Source organism: Apus apus, chromosome 2 (assembly GCF_020740795.1).
Source record: "Apus apus isolate bApuApu2 chromosome 2, bApuApu2.pri.cur, whole genome shotgun sequence".
Taxonomy (NCBI): Eukaryota; Metazoa; Chordata; class Aves; order Apodiformes; family Apodidae; genus Apus; species Apus apus.
Window position 1 is genome coordinate 131,626,068 of NC_067283.1, and position 21,021 is coordinate 131,647,088.

Sequence of the window (21,021 nt, forward strand, 5' to 3'; positions counted from 1 at the left end):
ACAGTGGACAGGCACTTTTGATCTGAAAATCAAGGGCAGGTAGATTCTCCCAAAGCCATCTTTAGTTTCTTTACTAGCTCCCCTTTCCACAGAGAACCAGGTGGCAAGCAAAACCACATTAAACAGTCACTTAAAATATGGAAGCAAATAGAGAGTAGGACTTACTGAAGTTACACTGCCCACATCAAACTTTCAACACAGACTCTATCAAGTGAAGGGGCACCCACTGCTCCCCCTCCTTGCTCCAAATAAAGCCAAGGCCCACTGCAGCTTCTCAGAACAGATGTGAATTAATAGTGCCACAACAGCATTTCGCCTCTTCTCCTAATCTAATTATTGCTGAATGAGATACATGGGTGACAACAATGTGTGGTGGAGAGAGGAGTTTACAGGAAATAAAAAGAAGCCTGGGCCAGATTCACAGCAGTTTAACTGTAAAAGAGCAACCCAGCTTGACAGATGTAGGTAAGAAAAAGCTGGTATTTTCATTCAGCCACATAATTACATAAAGGTAACCTGAGAAATGAGGTGACTTAAGTAGCAGCAATGCACCATCAGATCCCTCGTTGCTGGGTTAAATGCCTCTTGAGAAAATGTTTTCCACTGCATAACCACACTCCAGACAGGTCATCCTTTTAACCAGTATTCTGTGACTATATAGGTAGGGCACTCTCCTTTCACCAGCCAAGTAAACTAGGTGAACCAAGCTGTATTTTACCACATTATATAATTCAAGGTATGTCCACATTAGGGGTGCTGCCAGTATAGAACAAAAAACCCTTCCATAGCATTACAGCATCATACTATACTGGCAAAAAGAGTTGAGTCTGTATCTCGTTGAGAATAGCGACCACTCATGAGCAGCTAGACAAGTTACTTATATTAGCTCTGGCAGCAAGAGCCAGCGCTTCATTCTTGCCTGTTTGGTATCCTTAAAATATGATATATACAGTGTATGTGACCCACACTTTTATATAATATGCATGACAAGCATAACAGATGGAAAAGGAGAGAAAAAGATCACAGTTATTATATCATTGTTTTTTTGCTTACCACAAGTCCTAGCACAAGGGTACGTACTCTCTCCCCAATCTCTGGTGAAATGTCATTGCCAAACTGCTGTAAGGTTGTAAGAAATCTCTTCAGTTTGCTGAGTTGCCTAGCTCCACAAGCTGGCGGTAACTGCTGGTTAGCCAGAGAAGAGGAAGAGGAAGAGGATGGCCCATTGCTAAAGCCATTAGGAGGAGATGGAGCTCCATTTAACGCTGTTGGCGAATGGCTAGTGCCATTGGTTACTGAAAGAAAAAGAAAGGCGGACAAAATAGAGAGAGGGAGGAAGAGAGAGAGAGAGAGAGAAGGAAGACAGAGGAAAATCCATCAGCTTATGTTTTCTGTGCTTGACCTCAAAATTAATTAAGATGCACAATCAAAGATAATTAGCCTTTTGACAAAGCGACACTCTGCAGTTTATATCTGCTTCCCAGTAGCTGGTACTGATTGGTGTGTGGATTGGATGTAACAGCAGTTCCCTCTCACACCCCCCAAAGTGCTCCTAAACCTAAGAAGCATAATTTCAACACAAGCCTTTTGTTAGAGGATTTTAAAAAGAGACAGGAACAAAGAGAAAAAACACGAGTGCCTGTATGATTGAAGGCCAAAAAAAATTGCTCTTTGAGGTAGAAAAAAAATGCACAGACATATTTCACGAAGCCTCAGTTTATCTCTGAATATTTTAACTTGTGTTTTGTACACACAACTGACAGCTGTGTTTATAAAACAGGACTTTCACGTTTTAACCTTACACCACCCAGTGAGAAGGTTATTTTTTCCAAATCAGATTTCTTAGCTGCTAACATATGGAGCATACAAAGTTGTTTGTGCAGGTACAAACGGTGGCATGCTCACTGTGGCCTGAAGCCTTGCAGCTAGATCATGAAGCTGGACTTCAGTAGACTTCTCTGAGACCATGAGCAAATCAAACAGGTTTTATGTGCCAATACCCTATCTCTAAGAGGCATAAGAAAGTATTGTCTTCCTGTTGCTAGGCTGATGTGAGAATAACTATCTAAAGTACCAAGTGTTCAAAATTATGGCAACAAGATTCATGAGATATACTAAAGACAACAACAGACAGATTTTGGCAGCTACATTGGTTTGATTCTTATCCACACTCCAGAAGAGAGCAGAGAATCAAACTGAGGACATCCTTTTTCTCCCAGGTTACTTGGAACAGCAAAAGTCAAACACACTCTGTTGAGGTTGTGTGAGTCAGACTCACCAAATGACAGCGAATAGCAAGAAAAAGGACGGCTCACTAGAAATCCGAACGTACCAGTGCACCGGCAGCTGTAAGCACACAGCACACAACTCTACTCAGCAGCAACCTTAGTCAGCCAGTCACTGCCCTGGTGAAATTTGATTATTTCTTTTTGGGAAGTCATTCAGAACCCATCCCAAAAAAAACATCAAAAATCAGGAACCTGTCTACAACCAAAAATGCACAGGAGTATTAGTCTATATTGCTTCCTATTTAAAAGCATAACCATGGTGAGTCAGCAACTTAAAGAACATTCAATGTTTCTTAGTGACTGGCCTCTCCGAAGCCAAACATCCCTCTTTGTCACTTTCTCCAGCAGTCATATTTATTTTTTAGACAGCAAGTCCTTTTTGAGGATAGACACTTACTATTAGATTTAAATCACTATCTTATTGCCAGATTTTAACTACTAACACAATACTTTTGAAGGAGCTTTTGCTCTAGTGACTGAAGTGTCCTTCTGGAGGTACTACAGAAAAAGTCATCTGGATGGTTACCTAGTTTATGCCTGTTTTATCCTATTTTTTTGTTTCCTGTTCTAGCTGTGTGGGCTAGGTAAAATAAGAAGTAGAAAAAGCAGAACTAGAAAGAAGTTGGTCTCAGCAAGTTCAGCTCCACACCATGCTCTCTGAGTGCTGCAGTAGAGTGAGGTCTGAGTAAACAAATACATCATGACTGCAGGGAGCTTGCATAGCCAAAAGTCATCATATAATGATTATATGATTGGGAAAAATAAAAACATGTCCTGCTCTACCCTTACACCACCCAACAACTCAGTCACTGGTAAGGGACTGCTCTAGACAGTGTTCTGAGGCTAAAAAAGCCCTTTGGGCTCAAGAAAGCACAGAACAGCAGAGCTCGTTACCTAGGAGAAGGGAGATAAAATTTCTTCCACAACAAAAGAAATAAATACTCTCTAAATACAGCTTCTCTCAATCACTTTTCCTCCCCCCCCCCCGGTGGCACCCTCCCTCCACACTAATGATTTTTTGTCATTCTTTACAATATCTGAATTTGCCAACTGGCAAATATTTGTGTCATTTATAAAAAAAAACAAAGTTATTAATAAAATAGAATTTAGCATTCTGAATTTTAAACTAATATAAGAGGTTTTAATAGTCAAAAAGAGCAAAAGAAATACACTCTTAACCAGAAAACAAGTATGCTTCTAGTCTACAGGCCTTGCCCCTGTAGTAATAATAAATATAATAGCCACTCAAATAGAAGTGACTGTTTACTATACAAGCTGGCCAAACTACAAAATCTGACAGGGTAAAAGGCATTTAAAATTAAGACTTTTTTTAGACTTTTAGTCTTCATATAAACAGCCAAAAAAATCCAGCCATGGTTCGCACACCTTCCAAAGTGTGGAACCCAATGAAATAGCCAAACATACAGAAATCTTAGGAGTACACTGAGGATTAAAAGAGTGACTGAAGAACACTGTCTTACTCCCTTTATTTTTGCCAAAGATCATTCTGAACTGTGCAAAGTGCATCACACTGGGTAGCTTAATCTGTGAAAGCACTATCCTGCAAAAACCTAGAAACAGTTCCTAGGATGATTCAGGTGCTGTAGTTAAGCAAAACAGACAAATCTTTGCAGAATAAGGGTCACTGGGTTAAATTTTAACTGAGTTTATTTTAAGAGTTGGCACAAACCCTCCTCATTGTTTAAGTTCAATGTAAATTCTCAGGACAGGGTTCTGTGGGATAATGCTACAAAGGCCTCCAGCTGGCCTTCTGCACAGAGGTGAATTTGAAATAAGGCATTTAACAGACAGAAAGGGACTAAACAGACATCAACAAGACAAACAGAAGATACTGCCTTCATTCTCTTTAGGCATATGTATTCTACTGTTCTAAAAATGTTTTATTTAAAACGTGAAAAGTAAACACATTCTCATGTTTATACTATTACAAGGCAGTATAAAAGAGACCAAAAAATTTGCAGCTAAATCTTGGTAACAAAAATGTGGATCATTTCATGGCTGTGAAAAGAATAGTCCAGACAACATGCCAGATTCAAATCTCAGTTACACTGATATGAATGCAGAGTGATTCCAGCAAGACTAGTAGTTTCCTGTGTGTTTACATCAATAAACTGAGACAGGTTCAGCCCCAAGTGATTTATTGAAGTAAAACGGTCACAGGCTAGAAATCTCAAGATAAAACAATAAAAGGTCTTTATTTTTTTGTTTTATATCAGTGTTAACTAGACATCATATAGCACTTAAACTAGAATTCTCATTCAATCTTAAGTGGGAGAAAGATAACTATTTTCTTTATGAATTACCCCCACTTTGAAAAACATAAACAAAAAAGCCTCCAACACTTACTACTGAAGTTTTTTATCCAAAAAGGAACAGGATCCCTTAAAACAAAACAACAGAATGGCATAGGAGAGGAGAAGAAAGTTTTCTATACTTCTCACGGTAGGAGACATCTAAGCATTAAGTACATGGGAAACCAGTGCTCCCTGTTCTTTGACACTGCAGCCAAGCTGTCACAATGAAATAATGTAACTCAGAGCTGAATGACTCAATACCTTAAAGATGCATTAATCTGTTGTGATCTGAGTTTTGCTTAATTACTTTATCACAGTACAACCAAATGCTGCTCCTGCCACATCATGAAGGTTTCTCTTAATCTATTTTGAATTCTTACACACAGAATAGAGAGAATATGGAAGAAAAAGAGAAAAATAAGTCTAATTACACGTTGTGGGTGTGAATGAACTGGTTCTTGGAGCTCCTTGGGTAGTGGGAGGAGGTGGCATGGTTGGAGGCGTCAGCCTGGATTGTGTCTTCACATCCACAGGTGAGTCTGGCATTGTGGAATGCTTCTCAGTGCGATCTGTAACACACACCACAGGAACACACCAGTTTATTTCTCCAAGCAAATCCCCTCTGATAAAAACTTAAAAGCTAATACAAGAAGTGAGCCACTTCAGCATCTGCCACAAAAAGATTACCCCTGATTATCTACTCCAGTGTGCTCTTTCCAAATTACATCATCTAAACCTTACTTAAGAAGGTGTAACACAGATGGGAAGACCTCATTTGTAGCAGTGCAGTATTATCTTGTGTTTTTATTTCTAGCATGCGCAGATGCTACTCCCAAGCACTCCTGGAGCTGCAATAATGCCACTTTCCTTCAAGGCTCTCACATCAGCCAGGAAGAAAAAAACAGATGAAGAGACAGAAAGGTAATAAATCCCATTACGACAGCTCTTGCAGAATTAAAACATGAAGCTCTTTAGTACAGGTGAGATGTTGGGTGGAGTATTGGTTGAAGCCAGCTGTCTTCATGTTCTTTTTTTTCCAATGCCTGCCTTCCTCTCCATCACTTCTTTTTTTATTCATGGAGAGATACTTATGTTAAATGCTGTGTGCCCCCTGGATTACCTTACCACCCTGCTCTTGGATATTCTTATGTTTACCAGAGAAATTAACACAACACGCTGAAATCATAAGTCAGTCATTACACATACATAAAATTTGTTTAACAAAAGTTTGCACCTTCATACATTAACACTTTAATGTTCAAAACCTGCAAGATAAGTAGAAAGAAGAAAAGAAAATAAAACAAAAGGAAAAACTAGGCAGAAAACTTAGTATTTCTCTTGCAACTAAAGATGCAAGATATTTGGTATAGTAACTATAGATGTATATCTTCTTTATCCAACATCTTTTTGGACACCTCTAGGTTAACATTTTTTTAAACCACCCAAACCCTTGCATTTAATTTATCAAGAATAGGCAAAACATTACTACAGTTACCAACTGAAAGCAAAAATAAGGCTTCCTTACTCATACCGGGAGATTAGCAAGCCATCTTGAGTAAAGATGAGCAAGATCAGGTTTAGCTTTTAATGGGCAAAAGTTAAATTCTTCCGTTCCTTCTTTGGGGAATCAGGTTTATTTATTTTATACACAGACCTACACAAGTCTTCCTGAGTTACATTAACATATTTTGTGAAGCAAGTAAGTGTTTCTGCTAATGGGTAACTATGTAAATCTGTGGTTTTAGTTCCAGACAATACCAAAGTCTGTCATGATCCATAAATTCTGCCACTTCAGTTTGTGACATGCTTTCCTTGTTCTTATTAAAAACATACAAGCTTCAACCAAAAAATCCTATCTAAAATTTGCTCTGAGAGACATTAAATGAAATGCACACATTTAACAAAGGAAGGATATGTTTAAAGGAACTTCTAAACAATTATCACAACACTTCATTATCAGAAAGTTTAAAAACAAACAAACAACAAAAATTAACAACGCTTAACATAACAGATACCAATCTTTAGCTGCCTGAAGCTCAGGAAATATGTCCCAGAGATGCAATGTTTCAGGTACTGCAATTATAGAAGCCATCTTCACCCTTTTTAAAAATGCTTAGAGACGATGCTTCAGTTCTCAGGGAAATTCATACAGAATCTGGAGACAAGTTTGGAGATGAGCAGTGAAACACCCCCGGAACAGGATAAGGGGAATACTTATACAGTATTATAGGATCTGGAGTGTTGATCTAAGGTTAGTAAACCTCAGCTGTGTATAGAACAGTATCCAAAATTATTAGCTTAAATATTAAGGCTACTACACAGACAGGTGAGATTTGATTTGCAAATCAAGCAACAGTAAATTATAACATGCGGGAAAACAAAAGCAAGTTTTTAAACATACTGTATACAAATTTTCTTTCCATATCACTATACTGAGACATTTAAATCTATTTCTTCAACAAGCCATTCATTTAATATAAAGAACTATGAAAACTCATCTTGAAATGTTAATTGCTTCCTTAATAGCAGAATTCATCTTGCACTCACCTCAACCAACCTCAGCAACAAGGGAATAAATAGCTTTCAGCTCATGTTGCAACAGAGGGAAAGAGGCACAGCAGTGAGCCCGAGCCCTCCTAAATAAAGGCAAATATTTCTGCCATGCCAAGAAAGGAGAGAGAAAGGGAGGCTTGCCAGAGCTGGTGGGGAGATAACAGTGGGAACTGCTGGTCCATCTGGTTTTCATTCTGCTAACACTCACACTGAACTGTTAAGGAAGGCAGTCCAGGTACACAGATTTGAAGCATGTGGGAGCGCAGACACAGGCACAGAGGAGATGGAGGTGGGTGGAAGAAGGAGTGAGAGAAATCGAACTCCTCTAACAGTCTGCTGTGAGCAGGCACAGCCTGTATCCTCCAATTCAGCTGTTGATAACTAAAAGTGATCCCGAGCCTGTAACCAGCCACATGGCTCCCGCTCCCCTCCTTTGCCACATTTCAAAGTTCAGATTTGCTCAGATTGAAGGGAGGAGGCTTTCCCAAAAAGCTGGCAATGTTTTGCTACTCAAACTGAACATGGTAGTGGGAAATGGTGTGTTGGTTTTCCCCTCCAATTTCAGATTGCCATTCTACAGCAATCCAATTGATTCTTACTGCCTTGAACACTGTCTCTCACCTGGTTTGCAGATCACTGCAATAATTCACAGAATTTACAGACCCCTGTAGTTCTCAGCTAAATTTAATTATATTAGGTTTGATTCTCCTAATTACCTTTCTTTGGACCTCTAAGGGGTAAAGGAAAAAACCCTTTACAGGCCACTTACCTTTGCTTAACCTCCTTCTGCCCCTTCCAAAGCCCTAAACCCCTCTCTGCTACTGTATGGTCGCAGACAGACAGATTTATCTCTGGTTGTCTGTAAGTTTCCTAGCCCTGCTTTCTGTAAGGAGATATAAGGCTCTTTTCAAGCACACCTCGAAACACTTCTAAGCAGGGGACAAGATTATCTTGTCAGAGCAAAGACTCCTTGGGGAGGCAGTGGAGGGGGGAAGCTTTTGAAGAAGTACTATGCAAAATACAAAGCTCTTCCACGTGCTTGGAAAACAACACCACCAACACATCACCCAGGAGAAGAGCCTACCCCATTGCAGCATTTACATCCCACCTCTGTAATATCAAAACTCCTGCATGAGCCATTGTATTCTCACTGCTACTATTTATATGTTCCTTACCTCTACAGCTGATTCCCTAACCTCAGAGGGAGCTGCAGGGCTGGGAGCACCTGCCTACAGCTGCTCTGCACCCACCACTGTCCCACCTCCCACAGCCCCAGGGAACCTCAGCAGCTCTGTTTTTAAGAGGAAGATGTCTCAAGGGATGAAATAGTGATGGAGCAGAAAGCAGAACCAACGCTGATAAAAGCACTATTTAGCCTAGAACACCAGCTTCTACAAATCATTACTTACTTAATTTAAAACCAAACAAACACACAACACTTTCTGCTCTAGTTGTTGAAAAATAGTCTGAAAATACAAAAGCTAAAGGCAAAATGGTATTTAAGTTGTATGCATGAGCCAAGTTTCCCCTAAACCATGTTATTCCACGAGGGCTTTTATGTATAGACATTTTTCATACAGTCTCTCTGTGGATATTCTGCTATCTCTACATTCAGAAGGTGATGAAGGTTTGAGAGGGGAAGAAAGAATCCTTCCAGAGGAAAAACGGTATTTTTTACATATGCAATCCTTCCTGTGTAAGATTTCATGAACATTCACTCTGGTTTTATAATACAAGAGCATATATATTGAACTTTGCCTGAAATTTGGAAGAATTTTATGGAAAACCATGTATTAAAATAGTTTAGTTTATTGAAATAAAAAAACATTTTTATGCTTTCATGTCAACACGAACTCACCAATTGCAAAGATACGTTTTTTTAATTAGTATTTTTTTCAAGATTTTTTTTTTATTTTTTTTCTGTTGGACCTACATTTCAAACAATAATTCTGAATTAGCAGAGACATGCCAGAAAGTTTCATAAAGGCAGTATCCCACAATATCACACATTTCAGAGTGTAGGCTGTGTGTACAGAAAAAGTAACTTCTTTCAGGTGCAAAAATGTATTCCACTGAATCCCTATAAACAGTGACAGACTTGCACTGCTTAGTCCAGTTCAGATCAAATGGGGCTGAAACCAGAGGTCCTCCAAACCGGAGGGAAAAGGAGACATCTGCAATTCATTTTCAGTGTTCGCTGCAATCAATTCAGGATGGAGATAGATGGTGAAATAATGGTCTAGTCCTAATCCATACACACAACCCTCTGGTGCAGTGAGAGACTCAGAATAAATTCAGAAAATATGTTTCAAGTATGCAGAGATCTATTGCATTTGCTTTGGATTATATTTTTGTATTAAAAAAAAAAAAAAAACCAAACACAAAAACTAAACATTTTGAAATATATATTCTTGAATCTTTTTTACAGCATAGAGTGAAGAACTGTGATTTTACAAGAGAAGAATTTTCCTCCATTTTAAATTAAAGAATGTTGTAAAACCAACTTTAAATTATGATACTTCTGTGGATTTCTTGGTTCGTGAAACCATACCATTCAGTTTTTATCACAGGAGGTTTTTTATCACTATATTTAGCTGCTAGGTAAGCACTGATATTTACCGTAAGTGCACCCAGCTTCTGAAGACAAACAGGGAAGAGACATAGTAAAACATGCAGCAATAGGGGCAAAGAGATGTGCATGTATTCAAACTGATTTACTTTACTTCCTCTATCCCAAATTATTTGGTCCATTGTTAAAACAAGGAGGTCTTTCATATCTGGCAACATTAGGGCTCACATGGCACCCTTCCAAGTCTAACGCATCAAGGAAAGCTGATGCATGGAACAAAATATGGAATATATAAATACTTTACTGATACCATTTGAATAGCCAATTCAATGTCAAGCATTTCTAGGAGTGGTGTGTTTTCAATTTCCTTTTTTAAATGAAAAAAAGTATGGTATAATATGCTGTGGCATTTATTTTACTTTTAGTTAGTGCAAACAGTTCCAGATGTACATTCAGGCATGAAAGATTCTTAAAAGACGCTCTATATTGATTGTACAGTATTTACTACTTCTGTGCCAGCACATTATAAGAATAAAAACTGCCAAATTAAAAGAGGCCATTGGTTTTTCCCCCCCCTTTAAACTCACAGAAAGTACAAACCCTGCATATGACACATGGGATTAGAACCTGCCCCTGCCAGCCATATTATGTTAATTGAGACCTAAATCTGTGGCATGCAATACTGATGATGATCATCTAGACGGCATTGGACTAATTTTCATTTTTTGAGAGGGATATCATGGAATTTGCAGGCAGGTAACTACAGATTATGAGTCACAGTAGTGACAAACTGGGAGACAGAAATCTCTCAAGTCCACCAAAGACCACAAATTTCATCCATAATAACACATCATGGTACAGTCTGTAAAAAACTCCAAAAAACCTCCCCTCCAGACCTGGCCAAGCCATGCAGCACAGCTAACAAGCGGTGACTCTACTCTTGACTCTCAGACCTGCCACTACACAGAGCAGGACAATATTACAAGGTATCTGCCTTTGCTGAGAAGGATGGTATAAGCCAGATACATACACTAAAGCCTACCCACCTCATGCACTGCACAGCTGTAAAACACAATATTTGGAGCTACACCAGTGCAGACCCTCTGCCAGCCAAGAATGCCTCAGAGTTGTTTGAGACCATTTCAGTCTTCATTCCATTTGTCCCTTTGCCATTTTGTCTTAATGAATAAACAAAGACCTAAACACAATGGATGTTTTTGTGCCATAAACAACTTATCTCAAACAGGCATAATATGGACATAACCTGCTGTCAGCACCAGATGCAGTCAAGTTATTGGCCTTTCCAGTTCCCCGATGGAGAACTTTTACTCCCTAGGTGATTTGCAGAGGGCAGTATCAGAAAACAGCTCAGACACTCATGCTCCATATTTTGTCACAAAATATTACCCCAGCAAGCTTTATCCACCAGGAATGAGAATGTGGGTGGGGCAAGTGACGGACGAGTACAGCAAAGTTTTCAAGACCACGTAACATTTCATTCATCGCCTTCTTAGCATGCCAGGTATGAAGCACACCTACTGAAGATGACACTTTTGCAAGAGCAGTATCAAAACTTTGCTACAGTCTTATCTTGGTTCTCCTCTGCTCAGATATTTGAATGTCTCGTATCTCCAGCTATTCTTCAAAATAAATGAAAACACACTCAGTTTACCCATTTCTTCTTATTTCATATGCAGGAGCTAGAAGAAATTCTGCATCCTAGGAGTTTGCTGAAGTTCTCTCAGGCTAAGTTATCAGAGCCTTTTTCAGATGTGCTAAAAAAAGCCATGAAAACAATGCAATCTACTCTGTTTCCCAAAATGTGAAAGGGATTTTTGTGCTACTCTTTCCCAGTTCTGGCAGGAATAGTCTGTGGATTATGTGAACCAGGTGAATGGCAGACAATGCCTTGCATCATGTTCTTCTTCCATAGTGGTACCTTTGATTGGTCCTACAGTCATGACAACAAATCAAAAACGCAGAAGCACTCCCTTTTGTTTCAGTTTTCTAGTGTGAGAGGTGCTGACTGGCAAAAAAAGTCTGTCACACAGTTATGGCTTCACAACTGAAGGCCAGATAGTTACACTTATTCTAAAACAAACAATGCATGAGTTCAGTCTCAGAGTTGAGACTAAAATGTTAAGTCTTGGCTTTCCTTGGACATATTATTTTCTCCTGAAATAAATAATTTGTCTTACCACATAATTTAATTTTAAAGGGGGGGGAGAAATCTCTTCTTATTTAAAAATCTGACATATTTTGACAGTTTCAAAACTATCATAAATTAATTTCAATTATTTAGTAATTAAATAAATACTCATGTCAGAATTTTAGACACCTTTATTCTCCTTCCCCCTTCCTGACTCTGCAAATTGTACATTGCAAAATCGCTTGACCACCCAAGGCAATGCAGGCAGGAAAAATACATTCTAAATCTAGATCTCCTACCACTGTAACGGTTTACAAAATACTTCAACAAGAACAGACAAGCAAAATAAGGGCCAAACTGTGACAGCTGCCACAGTTTCCATAAGCCCCCAGAAAATAAAGTCTACCAGTTCCCCTGTCATGGCCAAATACATACGAGTTGGCCTGTAACAAGGGTGCAGACAACATGGATTTATTCTATACATCCCACCAAGCATCATGAAAACGTCTCTATGTATGCATAGCTAACACCGTTAAAGAAGCAAATAGTCCCATAATCAACTATTACTACTTTTATTTCCAAAACCAGTTCAGTGAATATTGAGATCACTGGCCAGTCTGGGCCAGACTGCTCCTTACCTCACAGATCAAGGTCCCAAATCTCTGCTCTGTCACATTGCAGTTTTATCCATCCAAGAACACAGCTCCTCCCAGTGATAATTCAAACAATGGAAAGTTTATTCAGTTAGGCCAAATATTCAGGCCTGCGGAACAAGACCTTACCTTTAAGACAGAAAGCACAGGCCACCAAACTCCCTCCCAACAGCAAGTACCACTCTGGTCTAAGGAAGGCTGCTAATTTCTCCCATCTAACACATACAGCTAAATTAGCAGGCTAGACTCCCCATATAATCAGTGAATGGAAGAGTTAAGAGCCTCTAATTTAATAATTCCTAAGGCTGCTAAGTCAGATGGTATAAATAATCCTGCATAGATTCTAGGTCCTTTGCCTCATGAGAACCAGAGGCATTCAGAGTGGTCTAGCAGCCTGGCTGGTGTACATGAGAATATGTGATCCTCAGCCACCAGAAATACTAAGTCCTTGGTTTCTATTCAGCCAGCCAAGACAGGCATTACTCCACCAATGAAAAATACACACTAAAGCTTATTTTCCCCCAAAACCCTTGCTCAGGTTCTGCCACTGTTATGTACTGCCCACTACCAGCAACAGAGAAGTGAAACTATAGGCCTTTCCCCTGTCTTCATGTCAGCGTATAATACCAAGTAGTGCAATTTATTACCCTAATCAGTACTTAAGCATTTGTGGAAGTCTACCATTTGGAAGACTATCATATCACATCATATCACATGGCATGATGATGCCATTAAAGATACCTTGTGTTTACACAACTGACTGTCTAGATAGAGTGTGTGAAAATGCTCATCATCAGTTACAAACCAGCTCCTCCTCAATGCTGCATGTCACACTGGCGCTCTTTTATGCTGGGGACTGGACTGCACCTGAAAGCAGCAGTGGGGAGATAGGAGGGAAGAGTCTCAGAAACTTCACATGAAATTAAGACCCCCCAATCCCAGATACTCTCTTAGATGAGGTAATATTACTTATTGGCAAATAAGCTCACACACAAAATGTTACCATTAGCAAAAAACACATTTCAAATCAATTGTATGGCAAAATGTATCACATGCATATCTAAATGTTAATATGAAATAATCTCAGCATGTAAAGGAGGAGGGAAAAGAAGAAACTTGTGTATGTCATGTGAAACCAGACTAACACAATGTAAAACCAGATTAAACATTGTTCCAAAGCCAATGAATTCATAAAAATTCACATTGGCACAGAAATCAGGCTAGCTCACCCAGAAAGAGAGGTGCTGGATTAGCCTTGCAGTCCCTAGGCCTAGAAAGACTCAGAAATACGTGCTCAGCTGCAGACACTGGAAACAGCTGTAAGTAAACTAATGAGACCACTCACAGGGCATACAATTACATGCAACATTTCTAGACCTTAAAGCATCACAGCAGTCTTAGTCTTACATAATAAAACCTAAAACTTCCTTTTTTAAAAGTCTCTTCCCCCCAAAAAGCAAAATATATAGCTGAAGCCTGAATTAAAAAAAAAAAAAAAAAATATCAGCAATTACTATAGAAACCACAGAAAATATAAGCAAAATATTAAAACAATTTCAGGTATCATAGCATTGCCATGCTTAACCAGTTGTACAGAACATGCTTCATTTCATGTCTGGCAGATTCACATTTTATGTATTCCTTTTTTACCAACAAATATGTAAACAAAAAGGTTTTTAGAGGTATAGAAACTCATTTTTATCAAGCCAGCTAAACCCACTATTCCAGCACAGGAATTTAATATTTACCTATGTGGATCAGTACAGCTTCCATGGGTTGCTTCTATATATGTGCATGTGTGTGGGTATGTGCATGCACTTATACACGTTTAATCAAATTTTACTTGCTTGATTTGGTATATAAAAATACTTGCTATGATTTATTTTCTTTGTTTTTAGTTTTTTGTGGGTTTTGTTTTGTTTTGTTTTATATTCTACTTCAGAAAATTGTAAGAAAGAAATCGTCCTCAATTACATTGAAGGGAATGTTAAATGGAGGGGAAACTGAAGGGCGAGAAGTCAGACTGGAGAGAAACCATTCAATGCTACAAGTGTAAGAGAAATATTGACAAAGTAAAGAAGTCTGATGTGTTTGAAGTCTGAATGTTCAACACAGATGCACTTAACCCTTGGTAATATGGTAGGTTTTCTTGTACATGCTACTCTCATGAAAAGCAGATTTAACTCTCTCTGTGCTATGGAAACACCCTACATTTGGCTTTGGGTCTACTTGGATATATACACTTCGATTCATTGAGAAGTGGTTGAACCAGAGAGAAGAGCCATTTTTTATGAAAAAGGAAAGAAGAGTCAACAGGAGCAAAGAAACCCTGTGGTGGAGCAGAGGGTGCTTGAGAGTGCAGCGGGGCAGCCTCTTCCTGTGGAGTGGCAACAGGCTCAGGATGCACCTTCAGTGCTGGCAGTGGGGACTGGAGTGCCAGATGAAAGCATACAAAACACTCAGCTGGGAACACCCCTTGGCTAAGAGTTTCTGGAAATGTTTGGTGTCTACTGACCATGAGAGGGAGCTGATATCATGCAGGGAAAAGCTCCCTCTCCATACGGAAAATTCAAAATACAGGACAAGGTACTCAGAAAGGCAAAGCGAGATGCTTTACAGAAAGTTCTTTCCAGTATCAAAAGTCAACCTTAGCAATATGCTGAAGGACAAGAAAGCTCATGATATTCTGTATGTATACATCAGTGTGTACTATTCCATTTTCACAGCACCAAACCAAACAAGTGAGGGCATTTCTGCTCCTCCCTCAACTTACACCTCCCTGCCCTCCACCTCATCCTGACTTACAGATGACTTTCTATGTAAAATACTCAAAAAGCAAAACTGCAGCAGGCAGCACATTGGGCAGCAGCAGCATGCCTACAATCATACACTATACCCAGTCGTAGGAACCCAGAACATGCTCACACAAGTATAGCCATGTGATAATATGTGAATTTGGAAATATCCCACCAAACTGTAATAATTTCTTTTTTTGCACCAAAACACAGAGTACCAAACAAAACCCAAGATTTTCTTCATACCTATAATCAGTCAAAGAGATCGTATGACAAGCAGGGCACAAATAAAAGAAACAAATACTAGGCCGCTCACATAGATATTTATAAACATTCTTCTGGCACCACATACTTATTAAGAAAGCTAAATCCCAATTGCAGAGACAATTCAAAAGAACAGAGAGATAGTGACTGCACTGGGATCTCCTTTGAGGACATGTTTCTTTATGGTATTTGCTTGGAATAGAAGATGTAAAACACAATAGTAGTTGTCTGGCTGTTGCCTTTAAACTACTTGGGATATGAAGAAATAAAGAACTGCTGAACTGCAACAACTATCCAAGGCAAATTCTGAAATTAGAAAAGGAAAATTTTTAAAAAGGGAAATTAGGAGGACTTCAATGAGATACTTAACAGTTAACAAGAATAATTGTCCCCAAATGAGTTACAATCCATTATTTTTTTCATAATTATTGCAACAGAGCAAGTAGCTTCAGTAACTGTGCATACAAATGACCTATTAGACACTTAACAGGTCATTTCCAAAGGTGATTATGAGCTCTGACTTAGAGCTACATGGTTTTGCATATAATTCTGTTCAATGCCAACAATCTGCACAAAATTAAGATAAAAAGTGTTTCCACAAGACTAAGTGGAAATAAACTTTCAGAAACTAAACCCACTGCTTCAGAAAGCATGAGGTGGTGAACACTGACCAATCAAATGCAGCAATTTTAATAAATGAAATGTTAAAAAAATTTCCTTTGCCTGCACTCTGGTTTCAGAAAAATGGAAAGAAGAGGTGGCAGTTTGGTAGAGCTCTTATAGTGCCACATGCTATAATTAAATGATGATGAGTGTAATAGCAAAAAGCCTAAATTTAGGTAAAAAGGGTAAAAAAGCATAGTAGCTTATCAGAGTGGACATCTGCAGATCAACATCATGGACAGTAGAAAGGTGAGCATATAGATACTTCAACCAACACTTTAAAAGAGTTTTTGCAACAAGTGGCTGCTCTTCATCATAATGGTCCTAATTGGCCTTATTTCTTAATGGGTATCTCCCTGCTTTCACTACAAGTTAACACGCAATAGGTTTTGTATTAGAAAATATAAGAAAATTATTCGGAGCCATAATTGAAGGAGAACTATAAAGGACAGGAGAGTAGATATTCAGCTTCCCCAGTTGCTGAGGTAGTCAAGGAACAGTGGGAAACACAGATCGTGGTAGTCCCACTGTGAATTGCTTGTGCACGTTGTAAAGAAGTTAACTGAGCAAAACCAGAATCTGTTCACTTAAAATATGCAGGAAAAAAGGCAAGCAGAAAAAGCAAGCATACCAAGCTACATTAACCAGAGGAAACAAAAGAAATACCAGCTTTCATTCATATCAGAAAGATGGAACAAGAAAACAAGGTTAAAAATCTTTGATCTTAAGTGAAGTTAACAAAAATCGTGACAATTTACGCGTACCTTTGATGTTGCCAAAGCTTGGGTTTAAATCCATTTCAATTGCCAAGAAAGAAATGGGGTGTGTGTGCAACAGATACGGGGGAGACACATGACCCAAACTTGGATCCATAAAAAAATAATCTGGAAACATGTGATTTTTTACAAGAAGGAGTGAAACAGAAAATGAGATACTGGTACTGATTGTTCTTCCCTCGTTTTCTCTTTTAGTACAAAAAGAGAGAAAACAAGAGGTGAAACAAACACACTGAGGTATTATTACATCATTCAGTCAGGCCTGGAATATCTATCAGGAGTCTCTCGACATACCTTCCTTTCCTCCAGCAACCCCAAACCCAGTCAAGAATGAGGACAAGAAACTGTATGACCTCCTTGGTTCCACAGGGAGCCAGCAGCCTTCTCTTTTATTAGTCCCTCATTTTTTCTGTCTCTATCTTCTTTTTTTTTACCATCTCAAATGTAGACTTCAACCACATGCTTTGCATCATCTTATGTCATACTGGAACAGCTCCTCAAAACACTGAACATCACCACTTGTGATTATTTATCTAAAAGCTTTGTTTTCTTTTAAACTGTGTCTATTTTGCTGGTCATTATTTACTGATAGCTGAACTCCTAAGCCTTCAACCTGCCATCTCAAAGAAGCTGATGCAAAAGAGTCCAAGTAGAGTTTACTGTTGGTTTGTAATGAGAGTAAAATGATAAATCTCTGTACTGAAAGCCAGCTGCTTCATTCTTAACTGATGCCCCCCCTCCTTTCTTTTGCATTCTAGCTAGCATACAGCTGTAATAAATGTGGCTCTTCTCACAAGCCGTGCAGATGTTAACAGTTCTGTAGGACATCAAGAAACATTTCAAGAATCTTGTAAGTGCTGACTAAACTTGCTTGAATTACCCACACTACCTCCTGTACATTCCTATTCAGTAACATTAGCCTTCCTGAATGTATGAAGAAAAAAAAAAATAGCATTTAAGCCAAGACATTAATATCTAGATCTAAATGCACTATCAATAAACAAGGAATGTTCTTAAGCCATCAGACAACAGGTATTCAGATAGTAAACCAAAATAAGTCAATTTATTCTTTGTCAAGATGACTAATGCATTTTTCATTTCTTATCTATGCAAGAGTGGCTAAATGACTGTCTGAAAATACGTATTTATTGAAGTCACGGCTGGATGTATTTGAAAGAAAGCAGCAGAACTATATAGCAAGATACTTAGTTTTTTAGTAATCAGGTGGATTAATACTAAATTAGAGTGAAGGAGTTCAAAGTGGTACCTAGTACATTTTTATTAGTTGTATTGGCATGACTGTCACATGCAATAAAGATTAAGGTAAAGCCTCAAACCACAGTTGGTTCTGGGCAGGAGCAAGAGTCCAGCTATGCAGGTAGAGGACTAGATACCAAAAGCATTCATTAAGCAGGTTTGCATGAGAGATACTGTTTTAATATTGTCCTCTCTTCAAGCAGCAAGCTTAGCCTCCTTTTTCAGGGTAGGACTTTCAAAACATATGAAGTAGTTTAGAAGCACAGTCACCAACACAGGCAAATGTAACTAGTACTCAGGTATTACTCCAGACCCTTGAAAATCCTACATCAGATACCCTACCTTGTATGTAAATTTCACACTTTCAAAACCTACTGGAAGGAGGGCTGCAGAGCAATTCAGAGCACTGAGCCATAAAAGGATCACAATCTTTGACAAGTTCAGAAACAAAATGTGCAGTTGAGAGTTTCTAAAGTGCAGTTTTGAGATTGTCTCCAGTCAAGTGTCAATCTCAGCAGAGCTTCAAAGAGGACAGGGTAGGGAGAAATACAACGAACGTATCAGTACATTTCCTGCAAGTGATTGATAAAAAGACCTCACTGCTATAAAGACTTACATACCTTCTCAACTTCAGATACTTATCCTATTATGGTAGCACACTTGAAGTGAAAATCAAGTCTTTGAAGAGGTAGAGCCCAAATACTTTACCATGAAATGCGGAATTCAGGGTATTGTTTGTTCTTTAATTTGGCAATACAGGAAATCTGAATATAAAGCAGAATTGCAATATGCTATTTTTTTAAATGCTTCATGACACTGCTTTTAGAGCAATTTCATCAAAATATCATTAAAAGTACATTTAAGCATTTCAAGATAAGCAAAAAAAAGACAATAGACCAGATCCTTTTAAAATGTTAATGTATAATAATAACAGAAGCTATGTCATTAGCTAGTCCAAAACCTCAACCTGCCTTTAAGCTTCCCCCAAAACAAAAGAATTGGGAGAAGAGAGCAGGAAGAAAGGAAACAAATTAAAAACAAAAACAATTTTTAAAAGAGGGGAAATAAAGAAGAGAGGGGAAAGAAAACCCACACAAGCCAGAGTCCCTTACTGCTGTTATTCCTCCTCGAGCGGAAATGCTCCATTCAGTCATGGCTTAGGAGGCATAAACATCATTGAAATTCAAAGGCAGCTCTGAGAAAGAGGACGCCTCAATTGGTATGCAAGTGGTGTTTTCTCGCCCTGAATACATTATGAACTTGCAGCATGCTAATATGCCATGCTATCATAAGCACCAGATGGAACAGTAGGCAGTATATGTCCCATCAAACCTCAGGAAGATGTATTAATGTTCCTGCTCTTTTTTTCTCCCTTTCCCCTCCCCCTTCCTTACTACAACCCTTCAGCTGTGTCCCTAGACTGGCACATTTCTTAGCATCAGTCACCTGCTCCTGAAGCACAGTTCTCCAGGGTTGCCTCATCTTCACCAGGTGATGCCAAGCATCTTTTCAATCTTTTTTATCACAGAAGGTAAAGGCCACAAGACGTGTCAGGCTGTGCTTACTGAAGGGTACCGAATACAAAAGATAACATCATGAGATAAATGATAGATGAAGAAAGACTTCAGGTTTAAAGCTAGCACAATTGTTTTAAATTATGTATAAGCAGCACATCACAAATTTTTCCCTCAATACTATTGGTAAATGAAGAACTGGGGGGCAGTGGTTAAAGGTAAGACTTTCTGTGTAACTAAATAACACAGAGGAAACTGCATTAAACATCTTTGAACTGAATTCCATTTTTTATCATGCTGGAAACCTTTACAGTGAAGACATACACAATTCAAGATTCATTTGTAGGGTAGGAGTCAGGGTTTAATTTTAAATCAGAGCATGAAACTTAGTATATCGTCCACAAGGAAATTAGTTTACAGTATTTAAAAAAAAAAAAATTAGAGATATGAAAGTATTTGACTTTTATATTTAAACAATTGCTTGGACCTGTATATATGATTCTAAATAAATGTAGTATTTTAATACTGCTTTGCATCATTCATTAATTCAGTCCTAAGCAGGTTTCATCTGACTACAGAGAAATGGAACTAGTGTTCTATATTACAGTATGCATATGCATAAAAAATTAAACATACTTTCTGCTATCACCTGAATGTTTCCTATCTATTCATATAAATATACCTCCTATAGAAATACAGAGTTTGCAAGAAAAGTGTTGTGGTTTTGTTCCTCCTGCTGGGCCCTTCAAAGCCCAAAATGAGGTTCTCAAGAGTGAAAATGAAGAGTCTGCACATTCGAACCACCAGTAAGAAAGACCTGAGAAGGCTGAGGAAAAACAAATCCACTTTACTCATTTGAAGATTTGATGTTCAAGTGTTTTTAAACATGTTTTTCAGAAAGATAACACATCAGTAAACATTTTGCTAATTTCTGATATTTTGGAAACCAGCTGCTGATTTACAAACAGGTTTCACCATGCATATAAATCCATTATTTTCCTAACAACATTATAGCCTTCTCATAAATACAGTCTAATTCTGTAAGATGCTGAGCATTCACAACTCACACAGATTTTCCTGGGAATTAACATTGCTCAAAACCTCAGACAAGCTAGTTACAGGAGTTATCTGTTGCGTGTATAAGAAGTTTTTTCCCAGCTATTAAAGGTTTGGTTGAACTAAAATAAAAAGTAATTATCTTTTTCTTTCAAACAAAGCACTTTAA

General features: G+C 38.4%; 1 protein-coding gene across 6 annotated transcripts in view; it reads right to left on the reverse strand.

The window, feature by feature from the left end:
* Nucleotides 1-21,021, reverse strand: part of RUNX1T1 (RUNX1 partner transcriptional co-repressor 1) — a 115,668-nt gene that overhangs the window by 48,475 nt on the left and 46,172 nt on the right. For 3 of the 6 annotated variants that reach the window (XM_051610504.1, XM_051610505.1, XM_051610507.1), the window contains 2 exons: nt 5,035-5,172; nt 1,054-1,295 (listed from right to left, as the gene is read on the reverse strand). In XM_051610504.1, coding sequence (XP_051466464.1) covers nt 1,054-1,295; nt 5,035-5,172 — 380 coding nt within the window. Of the gene's footprint in view, nt 1-1,053; nt 1,296-5,034; nt 5,173-18,902; nt 19,047-19,375; nt 19,400-19,728; nt 19,847-21,021 lie in introns of those variants that run through there. The other 3 variants (XM_051610508.1, XM_051610509.1, XM_051610510.1) reach the window with 3 other exon arrangements.